Source organism: Phoca vitulina, unplaced genomic scaffold, assembly GCF_004348235.1.
Source record: "Phoca vitulina isolate PV1807 unplaced genomic scaffold, GSC_HSeal_1.0 scaffold11, whole genome shotgun sequence".
NCBI classification, from domain to species: Eukaryota; Metazoa; Chordata; class Mammalia; order Carnivora; family Phocidae; genus Phoca; species Phoca vitulina.
The window spans coordinates 48,172,571-48,193,329 of NW_022589714.1; the positions used below are offsets into that span (position 1 = coordinate 48,172,571).

General features: G+C 57.2%; 1 protein-coding gene across 4 annotated transcripts in view; it reads left to right on the top strand.

Moving 5' to 3' along the window:
• GRM4 (glutamate metabotropic receptor 4) overlaps positions 1–20,759 on the top strand; it is a 117,112-nt gene that overhangs the window by 42,974 nt on the left and 53,379 nt on the right. For all 4 annotated transcript variants that reach the window (XM_032410003.1, XM_032410004.1, XM_032410001.1 and 1 more), the window contains exon 3: positions 9,369–9,585. In XM_032410003.1, coding sequence (XP_032265894.1) covers positions 9,369–9,585 — 217 coding nt within the window. The remainder of the gene's footprint in view (positions 1–9,368; positions 9,586–20,759) is intronic.

Below are 20,759 nucleotides of genomic sequence, written 5' to 3' on the forward strand. Positions count from 1 at the left end.
AGTCCTTCTTGCTGCAAGATGATATGAGTTCTCGCCAAGCTGTTTCCCCCATTATGATGCCAGGAGGGAAGAGGCCACTTGCGACTGTGGGGCTGTGTCACCCCCTGTGGGGTGGGACATGGGTAATGGTCCTGGCGAGGGGCCCTGACTTGGCCGGCGCGGGGGCAGTCCCCGGTGACGGTGGAGCTGCCCACACATCCTGGCTCTGCCTGCGGCCTCGGGAAGAGAAGCAGGGGCCAGGAGCCCACTTTCTGGCAGGCTTGGGTGGGGTTGGTGATCCTAATTAAAAGCTTGGATCTGAAAGGCTTGATGATGGAATTTCTAATTAAATCAATTTCATCTCATCTGGGAGACAGAGGTTTGCATATGATAAGCATGAAATTAATAATTATGTTTAGAAATTATCTGTTGCTCAAAGCAGAGCCATTTACACAACCCTCTGGGGCCCCTGGCCCCCACCCCTGCCTGATCCTTTGTGCTGGAGACAGATGGGCCACTTCAGCCCAGCGTGTGACAGCCAGGAGTAGAGGGGGGGCCGAGCGTGGGAGAGGAAGTAGGGCTGGTTCCCTCTGCTGCTGCCCTGAGGACCCCACCCTGCAAGAGGTGTGGGCAGCCCTCCTGGTCCCTGGAGGCTGTCAGCATCGCCCTCAGATTCTGTGTGTGCACCAGTGTGCGTGTGTGCATGCACATGTATGTGCGGGCCTACTTGTACAAGGGGGAGGCTGGGGCTCTACAGGACAGTAGCCTGGGCTCTGGAGCTTGTCCTTCTGGGTTCAAATCCTGCCTCGGCCACTTGCTAGCTGTGTGGCCTTGGACAAGTTTCTTAACCTCTCTGAACCTCAGTTTTGGGAAAATGGGAAGAATAAGAAGGTCTATTTCATATGGTTATTGTAAGATCAAAGGTGTGAAGGCATTTGTAACTACTTAGGACAGTTCCTCGCACATAGTAAGCACTCAATAAATGCTAGTTTTCTTTTCTTTCTTTCTTTCTTTTTTAAGATGTTATTTATTTGAGAGAGAGAGAACAAGAGAGCGAGTGCGAGCGGGGTGAGGGGCAGAGCCACAGGGAGAAGCAGATTTTCCGCCGAGCAGGGAGCCCGATGTGGGCCTCGATTCCAGGACCCCAGGATCATGATCTGAGCTGAAGGCAGATGCTTAACCGACTGAGCCACCCAGGCGCCCCTAAATGCTGGTTTTCATGACGACGATGATGATGATTGTGTGCGTGCATGCGTGTGTGTGTGTGTGTGTGTGTGTGAATGTAATTCAGTTCAGCCCAAACCAGCTTGTGCTGAATGTGGACCGGACATCTCCAGGCTTGTGAGGTGGACATAAGGAAGACCTGTTCCCGGGCGTGCCAGGGCCAGAGCACGATGCTTCTGCCGCTCTGTCAGTCATCGTTGGTGAGGCTGTGCTGAGAACAAACCACCCTCACGTCTCTGTGGCTTAAAATACATAAACTAGGTACTTAGCGCCTCACACGTCTGTGTGGGTCGGCTGAGTGCTCTGGCCCATCTCCTCAGGGACCCGGGCTGGTCTGGAACGTTGCTGGTCTTGGTAGCAGAGGGAAAGTGTACCCTGTAGGGTCTCACAACTGCAGGGAAATGCTCTGGCCCCGAAGGAATGGCATTTTCTGCTCCCGCCTCATTAGCTAGAACGTGTCACACGGCCGCAGCCAACCACAGGGGTCAGGGAGTTGGATCCTACCACGCGGCGCCGGGAGGGCAGGAGCTGGACATGTCTCCCGTGGCTCTAGGGACGACATCAATTGTGTGTGTGTTTGTTACTGGTTATCCCTCCCACTAGAATGTCTGTCCCACGAAGGCAGGGATTTGTCTCTGTGTGTTCACCCCAGAGCCACAGAGCGTGCAAGTGCTGTGGAAACTGTTATTGGGCGGGCAAATGAGTGAACGAATGAACAAATCAACGGGGTTTCTGAGGAGTGCGGGTGGGCCGGGAGAGTGTGGGAGGCGAAGGCTGGTGGCCTCGAGAGCAGCCGGGTGGAAGGGACCACAGGGGCCTGCTGGGCAAATTTTGCTGTCTTTTAAGATAGCGTTTGGCTCCTGGGAAAATCTGATGCCCACTTCTCAGTCGCGGTGAGGAGATGTCGTAGGCCACAGTGTGAGAGGAGGGGGGTCTCCAGGCCTGGGGGGTGGCGGAGCCAGGGGGGCTGAGTGCCCCGGGCACCGAGGTGGAGACAGAGATGAGACGGTGGGCGCAGCCCCCAGCAGGGGCCGAGTGGCTGACTGGTGGTGCTGGGACACAGGCCAGCCCAGGACCCAGCCGGGGTGCATGGCCAGGCCCCCGAGTGACTGGACAGCTGGGGCTGGGAGTCGGTGGCAGGTCTATGTCAGCAGAATAGGGTAATGAGATCCGACTAATGAGGGCGTCCTGGAGTGAGCAGTGCAGGCCAGCCTGACCCGAATTCCCTGAAGATCTGTGGGCCCCAAGTGACCTACTGAGTGTGGGGAAAGGCCCCCGACTCGGGGTCCGAGAGGAAGCCCTGGGGCAGGCGTATCAGGGTCTATCCTAGGTCCTTCCAAAGACTGCCCAGATGCCAGCTCAGCCCCGTGCCCAGGGTGCCCTCTCCACCGCCCCCACTTCCCAGGCTTCGGAAGTCTGTTTCTCTGTTCTTTAGGGGGCATCTCCATGCGGTATGGGTGTATGAGGCCTTGTGGCTGTCCTAAGCAGTAGGGTCACTCTTTTTTTCTGCTCTTAAACCCTGGGGTCCTTGTCCGAGATGGGCCCAGTCAGGGCTGAAGGCGGGGGGCCATCCCCACCCCCTCCGTGTGCTGGGTCCACAGCCCCCCTACTCCTCTTATGTCTCCCTGCACCCTTCAGGTGTATTCCTGGTCTCTCACTGTGAAGGCCCTGCCCAGCTGTGCACCTCTTCAGCCTGTCCAAGCCCTCAGCCTGCACTGCCAGGCTTTTCTCTCCTTACAGCTCCCCTGCGAGGCCCCCAGTGAATCTCTTGTCCCAAACCTGGCATGTCAGCCTGGAAGTGTGTCTGAACCACCTTTTCCAGCCCCCACCAGGCTAGTTCTCAGCACCTGGCTGAGAGGAGGTGCTTGGTGCCCCCACAAGAGTGGGTGAAGTGCCTACTGTGGGCCCAGCTCTGATGGAGACACAGTCCTCCTCCTCCCCTGCCCTCCCGAGGCCCCGTAGAGGGAGGAAGGGTGGCTGGCAACACCTCCCGCTCCTCTGGGCACTGTGTCTGCAGCAGAAGCCCCTTGGGAGACGGCACATGGCTCAGGCGGGTGAGGGGGCTGGGGGCGGGGGACCGTGTCCCTCAGCCCTGTCCATGCAGGCCAGGCCTTTGCAAGCTGGCCTTCTCTCCTCTCACCAGCTCTCTGAACTCCAGTTCCTGCTCGTGCAGCTTTCATGTACCTAAAAGCCTGGCTGCCTTTCATCTGGGAGGAAAATAATGGATGCTGAGAGCCGGGCAGTCGAGGCCTCGAGCAGCCGGGATCAGAAGGGCAAGGAGCAGGAAGCCAACCGAGGGTCTGCCTGGCCTACTGCAGGGCCTCTCTGCTTCCCTGGTGAGAGGGGCTGCAGTTAGCCAGCTGGGGGTCCCGAGGTCTGCGTGGGCCCTGGCTGGGGCTGGCTGCCGGGGCTGGCTGCCGGAGATGGCTGCCGGAGGTGGCAGCAGGGTCCAGCTTCAATCTGTGGCTGCCCGGCCTGGCTTGTGGGTGGAGCAGAAGGGGCAGAGTCAGCTGGGAGGGTGGGCAGGGCCCGAGGCCAGGATTCCGGAATGGCGGAGCAGCTCAGTCTCTGCCTTGTTTCTGGTATCTCCTGGCTGTGATACTCAGAGGGTACTTTCATCTCTCTGAGCCTCCGTTTTCTCATCTGCAAAATGGGCACAATGGTCCTAGCCTCGCCTCCCTCTCTCCTGCTAATAGCTAGCATTTGCTGAGGGCCCCCCTGTTTGGAGCACTTGGCATGTACGTGCAAGTGCAGTCTTCTGTCTTGTCACTGTGGCTTCTTTATAGGGGAGGAAGTTGAAGCCCAGAGAGGCTGCTCGCTTGCCTGAGGTCACAAAGCTGGATGACAAGGCTGGGTCGCCACACAGCCCCAGGCAGGCTGGCTGCAGGGTGTGCTGGAAGCTTCCGTGCTGTGCAAAGCATTAGGGAAGAGACAGGAAGGGGAGGTGCTTTTAAACACTAAAGCACACAGGAAGAGGGTTGGTGTTATTGTGGGGTGGCCTTGGGGTGGCCATGGTGATGGTCATGGACACCCAGCTGCTTGGCTCGGGGTGCTGCAGGCCTCGTGGAGGTCAAGGTAGAGGTTTGATCCCTGGCTGTTGCAAACAGCCTTGAATGAAGTATCGGCTTTCAGGGAACTGTGCCCTGGGTGGCTCTGGGGCACGGGGCAGGTTTCCTACCTGTCAGCTTGCTTCTCCTCTGCTGGGTGGTGTGGGACATGGAGCAGCAACTCTCAGGGAGTCCCTCGATTCTGCTAGTCTGGGAGCCAGTGAGTCAGAGCCTGAGCCGTGGGCATCCTGGGGCCCACCAGTGTTGCCGTACCTAGTGGGGATGTGGGGCTGCTGGCCAGGCCTGGGACAGCCTGAGAACAGATTCAGGCTCTAAACACACACGTGTGCGCCTGGACACACAGGCATGTAACATACTCACACATGCACATGCATGTGCACACTCACGCACACGTATGTGCAGGGGCCTTTGCATTGGCTGTTCCCTCTGCCTGAAATGCCCTCCCTCAAATACCCACATGGCTCCCTCCTTCACCATCTTGAAGTCTTGACTCAGATGTCGCCTGGTCAGAGAGACGTCCCCCGGCCCCTCTAACAGTCCCCTGCTCTGTTCTTCCTTTTTCTCCTGGGCCCTTATTTCCGTCTAACAGCTTAGGATCACCTTTGCATGGCCTACCTCAGTGGTTGGGTTGGGTGTCATTGGGTCACATCTGTGTCGATTGGGAGCCCCACGAGGACAGAGTGTCCACCTGTCTGTCGCCAGCACTCAGAACTATGCCTGGCAGGCTGTCAGTACTCAGTGACTATCGGTAGGAGGAGTAAATGAATGAACGTGCTGGGTGCTCATGCGCTTAGGGCACACGCGCGCGCACGCGCACACACACACAGATGCACTTGGCATTCATCTTCATTGCTGCTCAAGCCCGGAAGCAGCTTTTGTCTTTCCCCACGTGGCATGGACCTCCTTGTCACTCGAGAAGCCTGAGAGAGAGAGAGAGAGGGAGAGCGCGATTGCACGCGCACACGGGGTTGGGGGGTGAGTGCGCATGGAGCGGGGAGAGATTTCTTCACTTCCTCCCTGCCTCCCATCTCAGTCACTCATCCCTTGGGTGGGAAGTTCTGCTGGGTGCCAGCTCCAGCCACAGTGGGTCACTCTGGGGTGCCCCACCTGGCCCTTCCGGGGATGCAGTGGGTGTTGGGAGTAGTCTACTTTTCTTTGTGTGTCCACAGAGTGGCCTTGCCCACACGATGGGAGCACCTTAGGATGCCTGCTGAGTTGACAAGTGGGCCAGGCATCCTCACACCAGGAGAACATGTCTGGTGCCCCTGCAGCAGCCCCACTCGGTGCTGTGGGAGGTCTGAGCAGGCTCTCTGGAGCTCAGGGAGGGCTGCCTGGAGGAGGTGACATGGGCTATGTGGGCAGAGGAAGCCAGGCAGATGGGACCGAGAGTAGGCCAGCTGAGGTCGGTCAGGGGCCCCTGGAATCTGGGTTCCGGCTGACGCTGTGCTGCCTTTGGCATGGGTGAGGCTGGAGGGAGGAGGGCCTTGGAGGGCCTGCCGGGCCAGCATTCCAGAAGGAGGCGCCCCAGCCCTGGGAGCATAGCCGTAACTGGGCTGGGAGAGAGCTGGCAGAGGGGCTGGGAGGTGTGGGGATAGAGGGCTAAGAGAGGTGTAGCAGGAGGGATTATAGCTCACCTCAGAGCTAACTTTTCAAGTGCTTACTGCCTGCTAGCCATTCACGAAAATTCCCTCATGTGACCCTTGCAACCCTATGAGACAGGGATTGTAATTATTCCCATTTTGCAGCTGAGAAAACTGAGGTCTGGAGAGGTGAAGTAACTTTCTGGAGGCTTCCCAGCTACTGGGTGGCTAAGCTGGGGTTTGAACCTGGACACAGCAAGTTGAGCTCCCCAATCTCAGCTCGAAACCACCCTGCTAGGAAGCTCGGAGGGCCTGGAGCTGAGGAGGAGCCTGCGAGGGCCGGGGGAGGTGGGGCTGGCAGGGATGCTGGCTTATTCCCCTGACGCTACTCAGGAGGCTCTCTCCTCCTCTCAACCACCTCAGGGCTGGGTCCCTTTTCCAGGGTCTGGGGAGTTGTTGGCAGAACAAAGGTCCTTCCTGTGCACCTGAAATCTGAGGCCAGGGCACCCCTGCAGACTGACCCGCTTACCCGCTTACCCTGCGGGAACTCCATGCTTGGCCCTCCTACCCTTTGTGGGAATGGGGGTGTGCAGTGGGGCGGGGGCCTGGGTCCTAATATCTGGACATCCATCTGTCCATCTGCCATCCCAGCCCATGCTGAGTGCCTGAACTAGAGGAGAGGTGGGAGGTGGCTTGGAGGGAGGAATGAGGGGTGATGAGTGAGCAGTCTTCTGTGTGAGGGGCCCTGAGACCTCCCTGGTCTTCCTGCCCCTCTGCTGGCTGCAGTCCCTTTTGACTCCAGTGCCGTGTTGGGAGAAAACATCAGAAGTAGGAGACAAGCTTCTTCTAATTAGGAAGAGAGTGGGTTCCCGGGCGTGCGATGAGCACTGCTTGCTGAGGACCAGGCACCGAGGGAAGCTGACAAACAAATCTGTCTTCTCTCGGGACCTGCTGGGAAGGCAGGTCCTGGCCCTGCCCTCTCCAACACCTGCTCTGGCTCCAGCTCCAAATTTGGGGCTCTTCTGTTCAGCGGCATGCCCCAGGGGTGCTGTTGATTTTGTTTTGTTTTATTGTTAAAAATGTGTTAAATCCGGACATTTCGGCCACATGCAAAACAAATGGGGTGGTGAGCCCCCAAGTACGTGGGACTCAGAGTTGTCTGCTCTTGGCCATCGTTCTTTCTTCTTCCATGTGCTCCCATTGTGATGCTTTTGAAGCGAACCCCAGACCTCATCATATCACCTCACCCCTCAGTGTTTCAGTACAGACCTCTAAGGCAGTAGGTCTCCACTGGGGATGGTTCTGCACCCCGGGGGGCCCATGGCAATATCTGGAGACATTTTTGGTTGTCGTGACTGGGGGAGGGGTGTGCTACCGGCATCTAGTGGGTAGGGGATGGGGATGCTGCCAAACATCCTTCAGTGCAAAGAATAGCCCCCCAACAAAGAATCAGACCCCCAAAGTCTTAGTAGTGCTGAGGCTGAGAGACGTTGCTCTGAGTGACAGACCCTTAAACACCAACCAACCCCTAAAACCATGATACCCCTTGGCTGACCCTAAAAATAATGACGCTCCTAAAATTAACCACCAACTGTCCAAACAGAGACCACGTTCTAGAGGGCACTGTGTTCATGCTCAGCGCTCTCCATGGCAGAGGGGACTGGCTAGTTTTCGGAGGCCATGGACACAAGTAGGAGAGGGGACAGATGCAGGTGCTTGGGAAGATTATACTGTGGTTTTCCAAGCAGGTGGTATGTTTGCATGATTCTGCATGTAAAACATGCAAAGGGTACCAAGGGAAGGCTCTCCCCTCAACCCTGTCCCCCAGCCACCCAGTTCCCTCTCCGGAGGCTGTTTTGTTTCAGAGTGGGGAGGGTCCATCCTGCCCCCTCCCATGATAGGCGGGGCGCTGCTCACGCACAGAGCTGGCCTTGCTGCTTTGCTCCCGCTGTGGGTCTTGGAGAGCTGTCCGAGCCTCGCATGGAAAGCTCCCAGGATCTTTTTCACGGCTGAGTAGTATTCCTTGTGTGGCTGTGTTTTTTTGTTTGTTTGTTTGTTTTACCAGATTATTTCCAAAGGTTTGCTCTTACAAACAGTGCCATGGGGGTTATATGCCATCTTAGAAAGACCACAAGAGCTACAATGAGAGGGCTTGGGGTTACCCTTAGTTGCTCAGCGAATCTGGACAAGCCATCATCTGTTTTCCCCACCCCATCTTTCCCTTTCTCCTGAGTGAGTTCAGTGAGGGGAGACAATGAGGGGCCTGCTGGGGCCCACCTGGGGGGCATCACGGGGGGCCGAGCTGGGCCATGTCCTTGTCCTCATGGGCATCCTCCATGGAAGGTGGACCCTTGCTGTCCCTGGGGATGGGGACACCCTAGGCATAGGCCAGGTGGGCAACCACTTGTCCAGGGGGCACCCCAAATCCTCTTGTCCTCTGGAACATTTCCCACCCTCAGTGGCCAGACTGACCAGGAGGTTTTTGTCCTTGGGTTGGATGTCAGCCATAGGAAGAAGGGCAGCTTAAGGGCTCTGCATCTCACCTTTGCATGGAGAGGGCCCAGGTGAGGTCTGTGGGGGCACAAAAGTGCTCTGTGGCTGGGAGCACCAGGGCTGGGGGCAGGGTGCTGGAATCTGCCGTGGAGGCCTATCTGGACCCTGTGTCCCAGGCTGTGGAGAGAGGGACTTACTGGGGGCCCCACCCACTCTGTCTTCCTGTGATTCCATCCTCTGGGTGGCCAGGGATGTGGGATAATGGTGGGGACCCAGGTTCTGTCTCCTCTGAGCTGGGCAGGACGAAGGAGCTGTGAGTTCAGCGTCTGCTGGGTGCTGACATGAGGGGCTGCCTGGGGGAGGGTGATGGGCCAAATGACCTCTCAGGGCCCCTCTTGACACCCTCATCCCCACCCCATCCACAGCCTGAACTGTGTCATCTACCTAGGGATTTTCCCCTGCTGGGATCTTCCAGCCCTTTTGTAAATGGAGGCACCCAGAGGCTCCAGTGTGTGTTTATGTGTGTAATCCTGCATGATTCCCTGGTGTGTGTGTGTGTGTGTGTGTGTGTGTGTGTGTGTGTGTGTGTGTGTTTGGGGGACCACCAGACACAGGACCCAGGTGATGCTGGTTGGGACACTTTTCTGGAAGAGGAAGGCTTGGTGCCGCTGCGCCAGTCACTTCTCACCCTGATGTCAGTCTCACTCCCACTGGGGATGCGGAGGACATGGGGAGGCCTGGCGGTGGAGGCAGCTGAGAGGAGGTGGGAAGCACTGGGACTCTGGGCTGGAGCCAGGGGAGGGCCACCCAACCAGGTGTTCACACTTCTGGCCTTAGTTTCCTCCTGTGTCAAGCTGGCTAGGACCCACCCAGCCCACACCACAGGCTCTCCCTCAGGACAAGAAGGGCTGGGGCAGTCCCGAGGCTGTGGGGATGGGAAGGAGACTGTTGTGGAGTGGTGTGGTGCTGGCTGGGCACGGTGGGGGTGCCAGCCGCCCCCATCAGCGGCCCCTCTCGCCCCCAGATCCCCCAGATCAGCTACGCCTCCACAGCCCCCGACCTGAGTGACAACAGCCGCTACGACTTCTTCTCCCGCGTGGTGCCCTCAGACACGTACCAGGCCCAGGCCATGGTAGACATCGTCCGCGCCCTCAAGTGGAACTACGTGTCCACACTGGCCTCGGAGGGCAGCTACGGCGAGAGCGGCGTGGAGGCCTTCATCCAGAAGTCCCGGGAGGATGGTGAGTCATGCTCGGGAACAGGGGGATGTCAGGGCACAGTGGCCCAGCGCTGCCTGAGAGGCTCTCTCGGTCTTGCCGTGGGCTCTGCCTGCCCTGGGCCATTCCCCTCGTGGACCTCCGTCTGTCCCCTGGGCCCTGGGGAGCTGTCCGTGGCCTTGCTGGCCGGCTAGGTAGCCCCCAGGACTAGGGGGTGGATGGGAATGACTTTTGCCAACCAGGCCAGGCAGACGGAGGGACTGTTGATATTTCTGGCATGGGACCCAGTGGAACAGTGCTGTTCTCAGGCAGAGGGAGAAGGGGATGGGGTGGAGGTGGTTTTGTTTAGTGAGGGTCTCAGGGACCCAGGAGATGGGGCTCAGCCAGCAGGTCCTGGGAGCCAGGGTTGTGTGAGGCATTGGCTGTGTGGTGGGAGGGAGAGACTGGGGCGGGCAGCGCTATGCTGGTTCCTTGTGGCTTCAGGGAAGTAGGTGCCTGTGGGTGGGATGTGAGGAGCTGGGAAAGAGATGTGCTCTCCTGGAGGTCTCCCCCACCCCCCATCAACCCCTTACCACAAGCCACCTTTCCCCCCATTAAGCTCCCCGCCTTCCCTTAATTGTCCTCAGAAGCTCCAGGGATAAAGTTTTAGATATCCACAAGCAATAAGAGGCTGGCACAGCAAGGGTTAACACTCCGGGCAGCCCGAAGCCTGGCCCGCTCAGAGGGTCAGTTCTGATGGCCATGCTGAGGAGGGCAGCCTGCACACGGGGCTGTGGCGGTGGGCAGCCAGCCCAGCAGTCAGTCCCCTGGGTCGGGGGCTCCACCTGGGTCTGGGTGAGCCTTGCCAAGCAGGCCAGTTCATTGAGGGTGGGGTGTTGGGGGGAAGCAGACAGGCTCCTCCCCTCCTGACAGACCCAGCTCCTGGCAGAGGGGCCCCTGGCCTCTCCCAAGGCTCTATCTCTAAATAGCTCACTGTGGCGCCCTCGACCTTGGAGGATGGCATCTGTATATTTATACGCGCATAACCCTGGGACTCTAATTGCTTTTCCTGGGGAACCACAGAGTATCCAGAGGCTGGCGTTGGTAACACCCTGTGGGCATCATCCTGCTCTAAGTCTCAGATAAGCCCCTTTAATTGTACAGCCAGAGCAGCTCGGGAGCCTGCAGCCTGGTAGACAGGACAGAAGTGGGGCGGCCCTGACCGATGGCCGGGCTCCAGGCCACTTACCACGCCGGCGGCTGGCCAGGCAGAGGGGAGCATGGGCTGGACAGGCCCCCACTCCCACCTCCAGGCAGGTGGGCCGCAGCTCCCTGGGGCCCCCTGGTGGTGCCACAGCCCCCTCCCTCTGGCTGCCCACATGTCCTTTACTGCTTTGCTCCGACACGACACGGGCCCCTCTCTCGGGGCTGGCCCCACCCACTGCACTCTGCCGGGTTCCTGTCCTCAATGGCTGGCATCCTTTCCCAAACGAGCCCACCGCCCTCTGTTTCAGGTGCAGTCTCTACAGGATTTGGGGACAAAGGTGCTAGAAGGAGGGACAGAAAGCCTAGAATTTTAGTGTTCCGTGGTATTCAGTCCCGGGCACGAGGGACCTGGAAGCCACTCCCGGTACTCACGTAGCTCTCCCTATGCGCCTCACACATGCTGAGCACACGTTTGACACCTGTTGTCCCGGGTAATCCTCCCTACCCAGTGAGGTAGATACCCCATTTTATAGGGGAGGAAGCTGAGGCATAGAGAGGCCTAATAATAACCAGCCCCAGGTCATACAGGTAAACGGGTAGAGAAGGGATTTGAAGCCAGGCGGTCTGGCTCCAGGGCTAGAGGTCATAACTGCTTTTGTAGTCATCACTCCATCTTCTGCCCCCGTTTCCCACAGATGGGGGCATGACAGACAGACAGACACACACACATACACACACAGCCTGGAGGGACACTTGCTGACATCTTAAGGGTACGAGAGGCATGGGATTGGGGTGAGGTCTAGGTATTGCATTTTTTTAAAAAAGATTTTATTTATTTATTTGTCAGAGAGAGAGCATAAGCAGGGGGAACAGCAGGCAGAGGGCGAGGGAGAAGCAGACTCCCCACTGAGCAAGGAGCCTGACACGGGGCTTGATCCCAGGACCCTGGGATCATGACCTGAGCCAAAGGCAGACACTTCACCGACTGAGCCACCCAGGCGTCCCTAGGTATTGCATTTTGGCTGAAACTTAGACTATTGTTTGAATTTTCCACAAGCATCTAATCAGGCATTTGGTGGTCAGAAAATATATAGTCTACTCAAGACTTTTACAGAGGAATTCTAGAAAAAGAGAACTAGCTGTGCTGCCAGGGCCCGTGGCTCAGGGGCACTCCTGGCCTGGTGCAGGTGTCCCTCACAGCGCCCCCTGCACCCCATCCCATCACCGAAGGCCTGACCTCCCACGTCCTTAGACCCTCCTCCTGTCTCCCATTGCAGCCCCGGTGCCCTGGCTGGGCCCGCTCTCGTGTACGGGCCTTTAGGCCTCCCCACCCCACCTGGTAAATGAAATTTGATTTGGAGGAACGTCTTTAGGTGGGTGAAAAGAAAAGGAGAGAGAAAGCCGCGCTCCAGCTGGCCAAATTGAAATCAGAATTGAGCGGCCTGTAGAAAGAGGCCGCTGTACCTTGTAGCCTAATCCCTGTGAAAGATTAAAGATGTCTTTGGCCGTATATGGTATTGATTCGTCCTCTGAAGTATAAATCATCTGTGAGTTGCTCAGAGGAGTGCCAGGCAGCGGAGTAGAGGGAAGGGTGTGCTTGCCAGGTGGAGGATGCACATCAGAGCTGAGGGGAGAGCTTGGCCAGCGAGTCCTGGCTGCCTGCTGTGTGGGCTTGGGGCGCACCATTGCGTCCATTTTATAGATGAAGAAACTGAGGCCCAAAGGAGTAGGTCATTTCCCCAAGGCCATTTAAGCAGGATGTGGAGGACCAGGGACTGGAACCCAGCTCTGTCCTCTGGGTGGGGAGCTCTTGTGTAGCACTCAGCATGAGTTGGGCCATTGGCACGGGGCTTAAAGAAAGCCCTGGCCAGCATTTCCTAGCCCCCATCAGCGCCGTGCTCTCCCACCCCAATCATTCAGTCATGTGGCTCATGCCCCAGGCCATCCTGTGGCCCTTGGTTGAACCCTGCCCTGTACCAGGCACCCTCCCTGCACTGTCACAAATCCTGGTGACAACGTTGTGGGTCCGGGGTTTCTGTTCCCATTTTACAGAGGGGGGAACTGAGGCTCCAAGGGGTGAGGTGGCTTGCCCAGGCTCACACAGCGAGGTATTGGAGCAGGACTTGGAGCCAGGCTGTCTGTCTCCCCGCCGCCCGAATCACCGAGGTGGCAGCGTGTGGTTAACGGGCAGCTTCTGGAAGACAGATCTGGGCTCTGGCTTGGCTGCCTCTTGGCTGTGAGAGCCCGGGACAGTCACTCAGCTGCTCAGTTTTGGTTTTCTTACCTGTGAAATGGGTTTAAACCTGGTCGCTGCCAGAACGGAATGTGCTTCTGGCCCACGGATGTGGGAGCTCAGAAACACACATCAGAGGGCTCTTATCTGGGGTCCCGCTGCCTGGGCTGCAGCCCTCCCTGTCGCCTGGCCACTCCTAGGGAGGCCCAGGGAGAGCTGGAGGGCCCGCGCGGACCAGGCTGGGCACTAACAGTAGCTGTAGGTCATGTTCAGGGATGAGGCTAGGACAGGACAGCTGGGCTGGTGGTGCCCAGGCAGCGAGGTGAGCTCCAAAGGCAGCTAGGGCGGGACACGCGTCGGGGTGAGGGCTGCATGTATGTGATTTTCTGGACATGTGACTGGGGGGCCTGCCTCGGTAGGGGTGTCCGTGGACAGGCCTTTGTGCGTGTGCATGCTCGCGTGAGGCATCTGGTGCATTTCCCCATCTTTGAACGCCCGGACTCCCTCCTCCTGGCCAGGCTGCTGAGTAAAACCTGGGATTAGGCATGCCGAGCAGGCCCCGCCTGGGCTCTGGAGATAATGGGAATGAGTCACCCCGGGAGGGAGAGACAACCTGAGGGGGTGGTACCAACGTGGCCCTGTCCTCAGTGCCTCCCTCCACCATCCTGGGCCCCCTCAGGGTTGGGGTCTGGGGTATAAACTTTTATACCCCCACAGCATTTCTCTGCCCATGGGGCCCCATGTGAGCCTCAGTTTACTTCCTGTAGTACTCCATTTCACGGATGAGGAAAACAAAGGCTCAGGGAAGTTAAGGGGCCTGCTCAAGGTCAAACAGAAGTGCTGAGTAGCAGCCCAGGCCTCCTGTGTGGGTGATGGGAGAATGGATGATATTAGTAGGTAATATTGATGGAGTCCTTCTATGGACCAACTCTTGTTTTATGTACTTCATGCATGTTAACTCATTTAGCCCTCAAGACAACCGCAATGTACAGATGGCAAAACTGAGGATCAGAGAGGTTAAGCAACTCCCCTGAGGTCACACAGCTGGAAAATAGCAGGAGTGGAATTTGAATCCAGCAGGTGGTTCCCCCACCTCTGGTGCATGTGGCAGGAAAGACACAGGCCAGCTCCTGGCAGGGGCTTCTCCATGGGGTCGCCTGGGGGCTTTGGTTCTGGTCCTCTCTGGTGAGCGATTCCAGCGCCCTGGGCACATCCAGGCCTGTGCTCCTAGGGTGGGAACAAGATGGCCGCTCTGGGTGGTGACAGGGCAGGAAGGGGCGGGGGTGGATGGGTCAGCCTGCTCCTTGGAGGACGTCCTGTCCCTTGCTCAGTGAGAAGTTCCAAAGCCTCATCTCCCCGCTGTGTCCCTGTGTCCCCTATTGGTATTCCGGAGACACTGGTGAGTCAAGCTGTTGCTGGTCTGACCTCCAGCTCCAGCTCCCAGGGCTGAGCGTCAGACTTGCATTTAGATGGCTCGGGTCAGCGCAGCAGCACGGATGGAGACTGGCAGGGCCGGCAGCCGAGGCTCAAGGCTGGGGCGCCTCCTCATCCCACTGCTTATGTGACATCTCTGGATTCATCTTCTCTTGCTGTAAAAGGAACGCTCTCCTCCTGGAGGCTCCAAGGGGATGGGGGAAGAGCTTGGCCCGCTGGAAAGATTTGTGGTACCGGGGTTGGGGGTGCTGGCTCTGCTTATGTATCTGGGAAACCAGAGAGGAGAGGTTTGTCCCAGGGTGCCCCCAGGATCCAAGACCCCCTAACGGTGGACAGAATGCCTGCTACCCTTCCCGCTGCCCCTGGCCTTTTCTCCTTCTTCTCCCCTCCATCTCTCTGCTGCAGCCACACCTGCCTCCTCACTGCTCTTCTAACACTCTGGGCATCAGCCCACCTCAGGGCCTTTGCACTGGCTGGCCCCTCTGCCTCGAACTGTCTTTCCCTGAATATCCACTTGGCCCACATCCTCCGTGTATTCAGGTGTCTTCCCAGCTGTCCCCTCTTCAGAGAGGCCTTTCTGACCACAGTATCTAAGATAGCCCCTCCCCTGGCCGGTTACTCTCCTTTCCCTGTTCCTGGCTCTGTTTTTCTTATAGCACTTGACAAGTGAATTTATATTTGTTTATGGTCCACAAGGGCAGAGGTTTTTTGCCCATTTTGCTCTCAGCTGCATCCCTAGGTCAGTCCCTGGCACATAGTACTGCCTAGTAAATGTCTGGGGAATGGGTGACCATAAAGCCCAGCCCCCAGCTACTTACTTCTTTAGCTCTTATCCCAGGGGTCTGAGGTTGTTCTCCCAGCCTGCAGAAGGGCAGACGGAGGCCGACAGAGCAGAGGCACCTGGGGTTGGGTCGGGTGGCCCCGGGACCCCAGCTTCCTCCCCCACTGAGCTCCCTGGCTGGCCCCGGCCCTCTCCTGACTCCCCGAGGACAGAATCCTTTCCTGGAGGCAGAAGAAGGGATATGAGAGCTCAGGGCCGCTCTGTAGCTGCATCAGGCTGAGATGCAGGGCTCCACTTCCTCTCATTTCTTGCGACAGTGCCTGCCTTGGGATTCTTCATCCTGAGGGGCTGCCTGCCCCGGAGGGCAGGAAGGGGAAGAGGCTCAGCCTTCCAGACCTGCTTGAGTTTCCCAGCTGGCTTGGGCTTCGCACCCCCCATGTAGGCAGCCCTGGTGTGAGGAGAGGAGTTAGGGGCCCTGCTGGCTCTCGGTGGGCACGGGAGGAGCGGTACACCACTAGACCTCGCGCCCTGCCCTGCGTGCAGTAGGGCTCAGTAGAGTTTGCCTGAATAAGTGAATGAAGGGATGTGATGGTGCATCTGTTAAAGGAAGAGCTATACTGCAGGGCTGCACGGGACCTGGCCCAGCAAGACGGGCTTAGACAAGTGAAGAGGAGGGGAAGGGCATGCCAGCTGGGGGAACAGCATGAGCAAGAGGTAGGAGTGAGTCAGGCAGATGGGACCCCGCTGAGGGGCTTGGCCTGGTCTTAGTGGCCATGGGACAGGGACCAATGCAAGACAGAGCTGAGCAGAGTTTTTTCAAGCCAATGCTGTATTTTAATTTTTTTTGGCAGTTGGGGTCATGTCGGCTTACCCCAGGGAATGTATTAGCACACACCATTTCTACCTGCTGTGTCCCACTTGCTCAGGACCCTGGGGGGTCCTCTCTGCCCTTAAGGCTCAGGCCAAGGCCCTGCCTCCCTGCAGGCTTCCCTCATCTGCTCTCCCCCCATGCAGAGATGCTCACCTGGAGGGAGGATGATGGTCCCCAGGGCTCACCACCTGGGAAACCTCAAGTACACCCACCACAGTGCCTACTGAACTTTCCCTGAGCCTCTTTCATATGGCTCTGCACCCCCTGATGCTGGGGAAGGACAGGGCTCACTTGGCTCTGTGCTTCTCGCCCTCCCTTGCACACAGCGGGGCCTTAATAGATGTTGATAGAATGAACACGTGAGCCAACAGATGACCAGCCCTGTGTCCTTGGGTCTGTCACTGCCCTTCTGGGGCCTCCTTCTCTCTGTAACAGGAGAGTCAGCTCATCTCCAGCGTCTAGCTCTGCCCCCCATAGGCTATGTCCTCACAGTCCAGGGTGCCGGGCTCCAGGCATTTTTCTCCATCAGCAAAGGCTCTCAGAGAAGTGCTGGAAAAGAAGACATCCCTCAAGACCTAAAGGAATGGGTGTCAAATGGGGATGCTTCAGAGTCTGGTCTTTTGGTTCAGGGATGATTGGGACCAATTGCACAGGGACAGAGCCTGGAGCATGCAATCTTCTCACCCCCAATCAGATGAAATGTGGTTGACATTAGCCAAGGGGCTGGGGGGCCGGAAGCAGGGAGGAGTCCTGCCACTGGCTTTAGCTTGGTGTATATGAGCTGGCAGCATCTTCTCAGGGGGAGACCTCTGGACTCTCCCCGCAGGTGCTTCCTGAAGCCACAGCACAGGGACCCGGCAGCCAGGGCCCAGGATGCCCTGCCCACTGGCCATGCATTCTCCAAGGATGCTGAGCAGAAGTGGGCCCCACCTTGCAGCCAGTCGCCACCATTCTAGCTTAGCAACCAGGCTGCCCTGAACTTGAGACCCATCATGTCTTCCACTGCCTTGGTCTGCTGCCCGTCACTCTAATGTAGGTGGAAATTAAGTGGACCTGGCATGGGCACCCCATGCCGAGCCACGAGGCCCACCGTGCGCCAGCTGGGTCTCCTGGCCGGCGCTTGGAGATTGGCAAGGTGCTGGCATCAATGTGACTGCTTGGTGATTGCCAGGTCAATCTCCGTACTGCTGTGAAGACGAAGCCCGAACTTGCCTGGCCCGCCTTGGGGACTTGGCCTGTCCACTCTGATTTCTCTGCCACTCTGGCCTTTGGCAGGGCGCTGACACCTCTTGATTCTGTGAGTCCCCTGGGTTGGGTGTCATTGGGTCACTTTTCCTGCTCTCTGCAGTTCGTCTTTGATGTGTTCACCCTGGCCTATCACAGCGGGGCCGTGATCCGTTCTGCGTTTGCCTCCAAGCTTGACGGGAGTGACAGGAGGAGGAAGATGTTAGCCGCCAAGCCCTTGTTGCTCTGAGTTTGCATGCCTGCCCTCTTGGACAGGAAGCAACATTTTCTCTCACCAGCCTCCTTTGTGGAGCGCGTTTGAATATTTCTTTGGGGTTTAAAAAAACTTCCCTTTGTTGGTGGCAGCCCCGTTGTAGCTTTGACCTTCTGAACCCTGTCCCCTGGACGCTGCAGTAGGGCAGAGTGGTTGAGAGTCCAGATGCTGGCTCTGCCACCAGGAGCTGCACCACCGTGAGCGGTCCCTCAGGGCCTCTGGGCCTCAGTTTCCACCTGGTGAAAGGTGGATATCGAAAGTACCCGCCCTTTAGGTTGCTGTGAGCACGAAGTGAGTGAGTCGGCGTAAGGCCCTCAGCACACGAAACACCTTGCTGCCAAAGGTGTCAGTTGTCGCCATGACTAAGCAGAGTGGGGGCGCGGGGGCCCAGTCTAGTTCTGCGTCTGTCTCTGGGTGGCCACGTAACCCTGGGCCTGTCACTTTCCCTTGCGGAGTGTCAGCTTGATGACCAACGCGAAGGTGATGGGTTAGGGGACCTCGGAGCTGCCCCAGCGTGCAGCTCTGCATGCCTCACTCACCTCTCTTGGTTTTTTTTTTTTTTTTTAAGATTTTATTTATTTATTTGAGAGAGAGAGAGTGAGTGAGCGAGTGAGAGAGAGCACAAGCCAGGGGAGGGGCAGAGAAGCAGACTCCCCGCTGAACAGGGAGCCCGATGTGGGGCTTGATCCCAGGACCCTGGGATCACGATCTGAGCTGAAGGCAGACGTTTAACCGACTGAGCCACCCAGGTGCCTCTCTCGGCTTTTCTATCTGTCCTCGCCACATGGAAGTCCAGGTACCATAGGGTTGGCCTCCAGTTTCCAGTATGTCTCTTGTGGCTGGGCCCCAACCTGAGCCCACAGAGGAGCCCTGTGCACACTAACCTGATCCCTTCTGAGCTCTTCCTCTTTGTTAAAGAGCAAGCGGTGAAGGCCAGTGACCTTCCCTGCTCGGGTTTGGGACTTGACCTCCAGGGACCCTCTTCACCTGTTGGCTGACTGCTGGACTTCAGCCTGTTTTCCTGTCAGAGGTGGGGTCCCCAGTACCCCCCACTCTGAGCTCCTTGGAGATGTAGCTGAAGCAAGCCCCATACTGCTTTTTCCCTGCAGCTCTGGAAAGACCCTGTGAGCTCACCGTTTTCTTTCTTCGTCACCCTGAGACTTCCTACTTCAGGCCTGTATGGGGCTGTTGAGTGTCCTGGGTGTCTCAGACTCATCCTCTACTCCTATGTGACCTTAGGCAAGTCCCTTTCCCTTCCTGAGCCTCGTGTTCTTCATTGGTAAGACCAGGAAGGGGCTGGGTGCCTTCTTCAATGGGCTCACACAGGTGGACACACTGAGGGATGCTCGTAGCCATTTTTGCTTGTTATTCTGTGTCCACCAGCCCTCTTCCCAGAGTCTTTGAGCCCCAACAGGCTCCAACTCCTGCATTGGCCCCTCAGCCAGCCTGGCCTGGCCTGGGTGAAGACCCCTGAATCTCCTTTTTTTTTTTTTTTAAAGGTTTTATTTGTCAGAGAGAGAGAATGAGAGTGCACAAGCAGGGGGAGCGGCAGGCAGAGGGAGAAGCAGACTCCCTGCTGAGCAGGTAGCCCAATGCAGGACTGGATCCCAAGACCCCAGGATCATGACCTGAGCCGAAGGCAGATGCTTCACTGACTGAGCCACCCCAGCGCCTGTCTCCTTGTGTTTTAATATACATATTTCTTAGGGACATCTCATTAACCATCCTCACAGAAGCTGCCAGGCCCTGGCCCCAGTGTCAGCCCCTACACAGCCACTCTGAGACTTGTCCTTTTTTTTTTTTTTTTTTTAAATATAAGTGAGTGTGGCTCAGCATGCCCACAGGAGAGCCTGGGCCTCCACTACTTGTCAGTGGCTGAGATAGGGTTGGCACTTAAGTTTGTGTGACTCGGGAGCTTGAGAGAAGGAAGGTGGAGCCTTCCCTCAATGAAGTATTTATTCCTGTCACCTGTCTTTCTCCAGGGAGACACTGGTGGGTCAGCTGTGGGGAGGGACATAGGAGGACTGCCCCCAACAAAGGCCAGAGGTTCTGCTCAGGGCCAGGGGAGAAGGAGGAGGTGGAGGGGCTCCTCTGATGGGGAGTGTGTGTGTGGGGGGGGGTTGGGGGGATGGATCAGGAGTCACCAAGTCATGGTGGTTGTGTAGGAGTCTGTGAGAGATCCTGTCTAACAGGCCCCAGAGGTGGGGAGGGACATATCCCTTGGTGGTCACTCCTTCAGTGTTGGTTTCCCTCATGTTCCTGGGGTTTTGAAGGACTCAGAAAGATGGAGTCCAGGCCTCTAAATCACATAGAGCCAGCTTTGTGGGATGTAGCTGGTGAGGAGAGGGGCATTTCTTCTCCTCTTCAGTCACTTCCTCTCTCGCCTCTGTATGGTAATTCATTCATTTCCTGGATAAATATTTATTGAGCACCTACTGTGTGCCAGGCATTGCACCAGGATACTGGGCATATGGCAGTGGACCAAACAGATGAAGATCCTTGGCCTTGTGAGCTCCCATTTGGGGAGAGGGCCAGAGGAGCTTACGCAAACAAGTAAATGCATCATTATATAATACAATTTCAGATAGGAGCTGATGGCATGTTATGGAGAAGAATAAAGCAGCATAAGTGGGCAGAGAGGGCCAGGTAGGGGAGATTATCTCATATAAGGTGGTCAGGGAAGGCCTTTCTGAAGAGGTGGCATTTGAGCAGAGCCCCAAATGCAGTAAGAGGCAGAGGAACCAGCAAGTGCAAAGGCCTTGATGTGGGAGCCTGCCTGGCATTTGGGGAATAACCAAGAGGCAGGAGCAGAGTGAGTGAGGTAGAGGGAAGTAGAAGAGGGGCAGATCACGTGGGGCCTTGTGGGCCACTGGGAGGATCTTAGCTTTTGTTCTGAATGAGATGGGAACTATTGGAGGATTATGAGCAGGGGAGGAATGTTAACAGACTTGGGTTTAATAGGAGCTTTCCAGCTGTTGTGTGAGGGCGGGGGCTGAGGCAGGAATGCCAGTGAGGAGGCCACTCCTCCTCCACAGGTGAGAAATGTTGATGGCTTAGACTGGGGGTGGGGATGATGAGAAGGGACAGATTTAGGGTGTATTTTGAAGCTCAAGCCGGAAGGACTTGCTCCTAGATTGCATGTGGACGGTAGGTCGCCCATGCGCTCCTGGGTTCAGCACCATGGACAGTGGCAGTG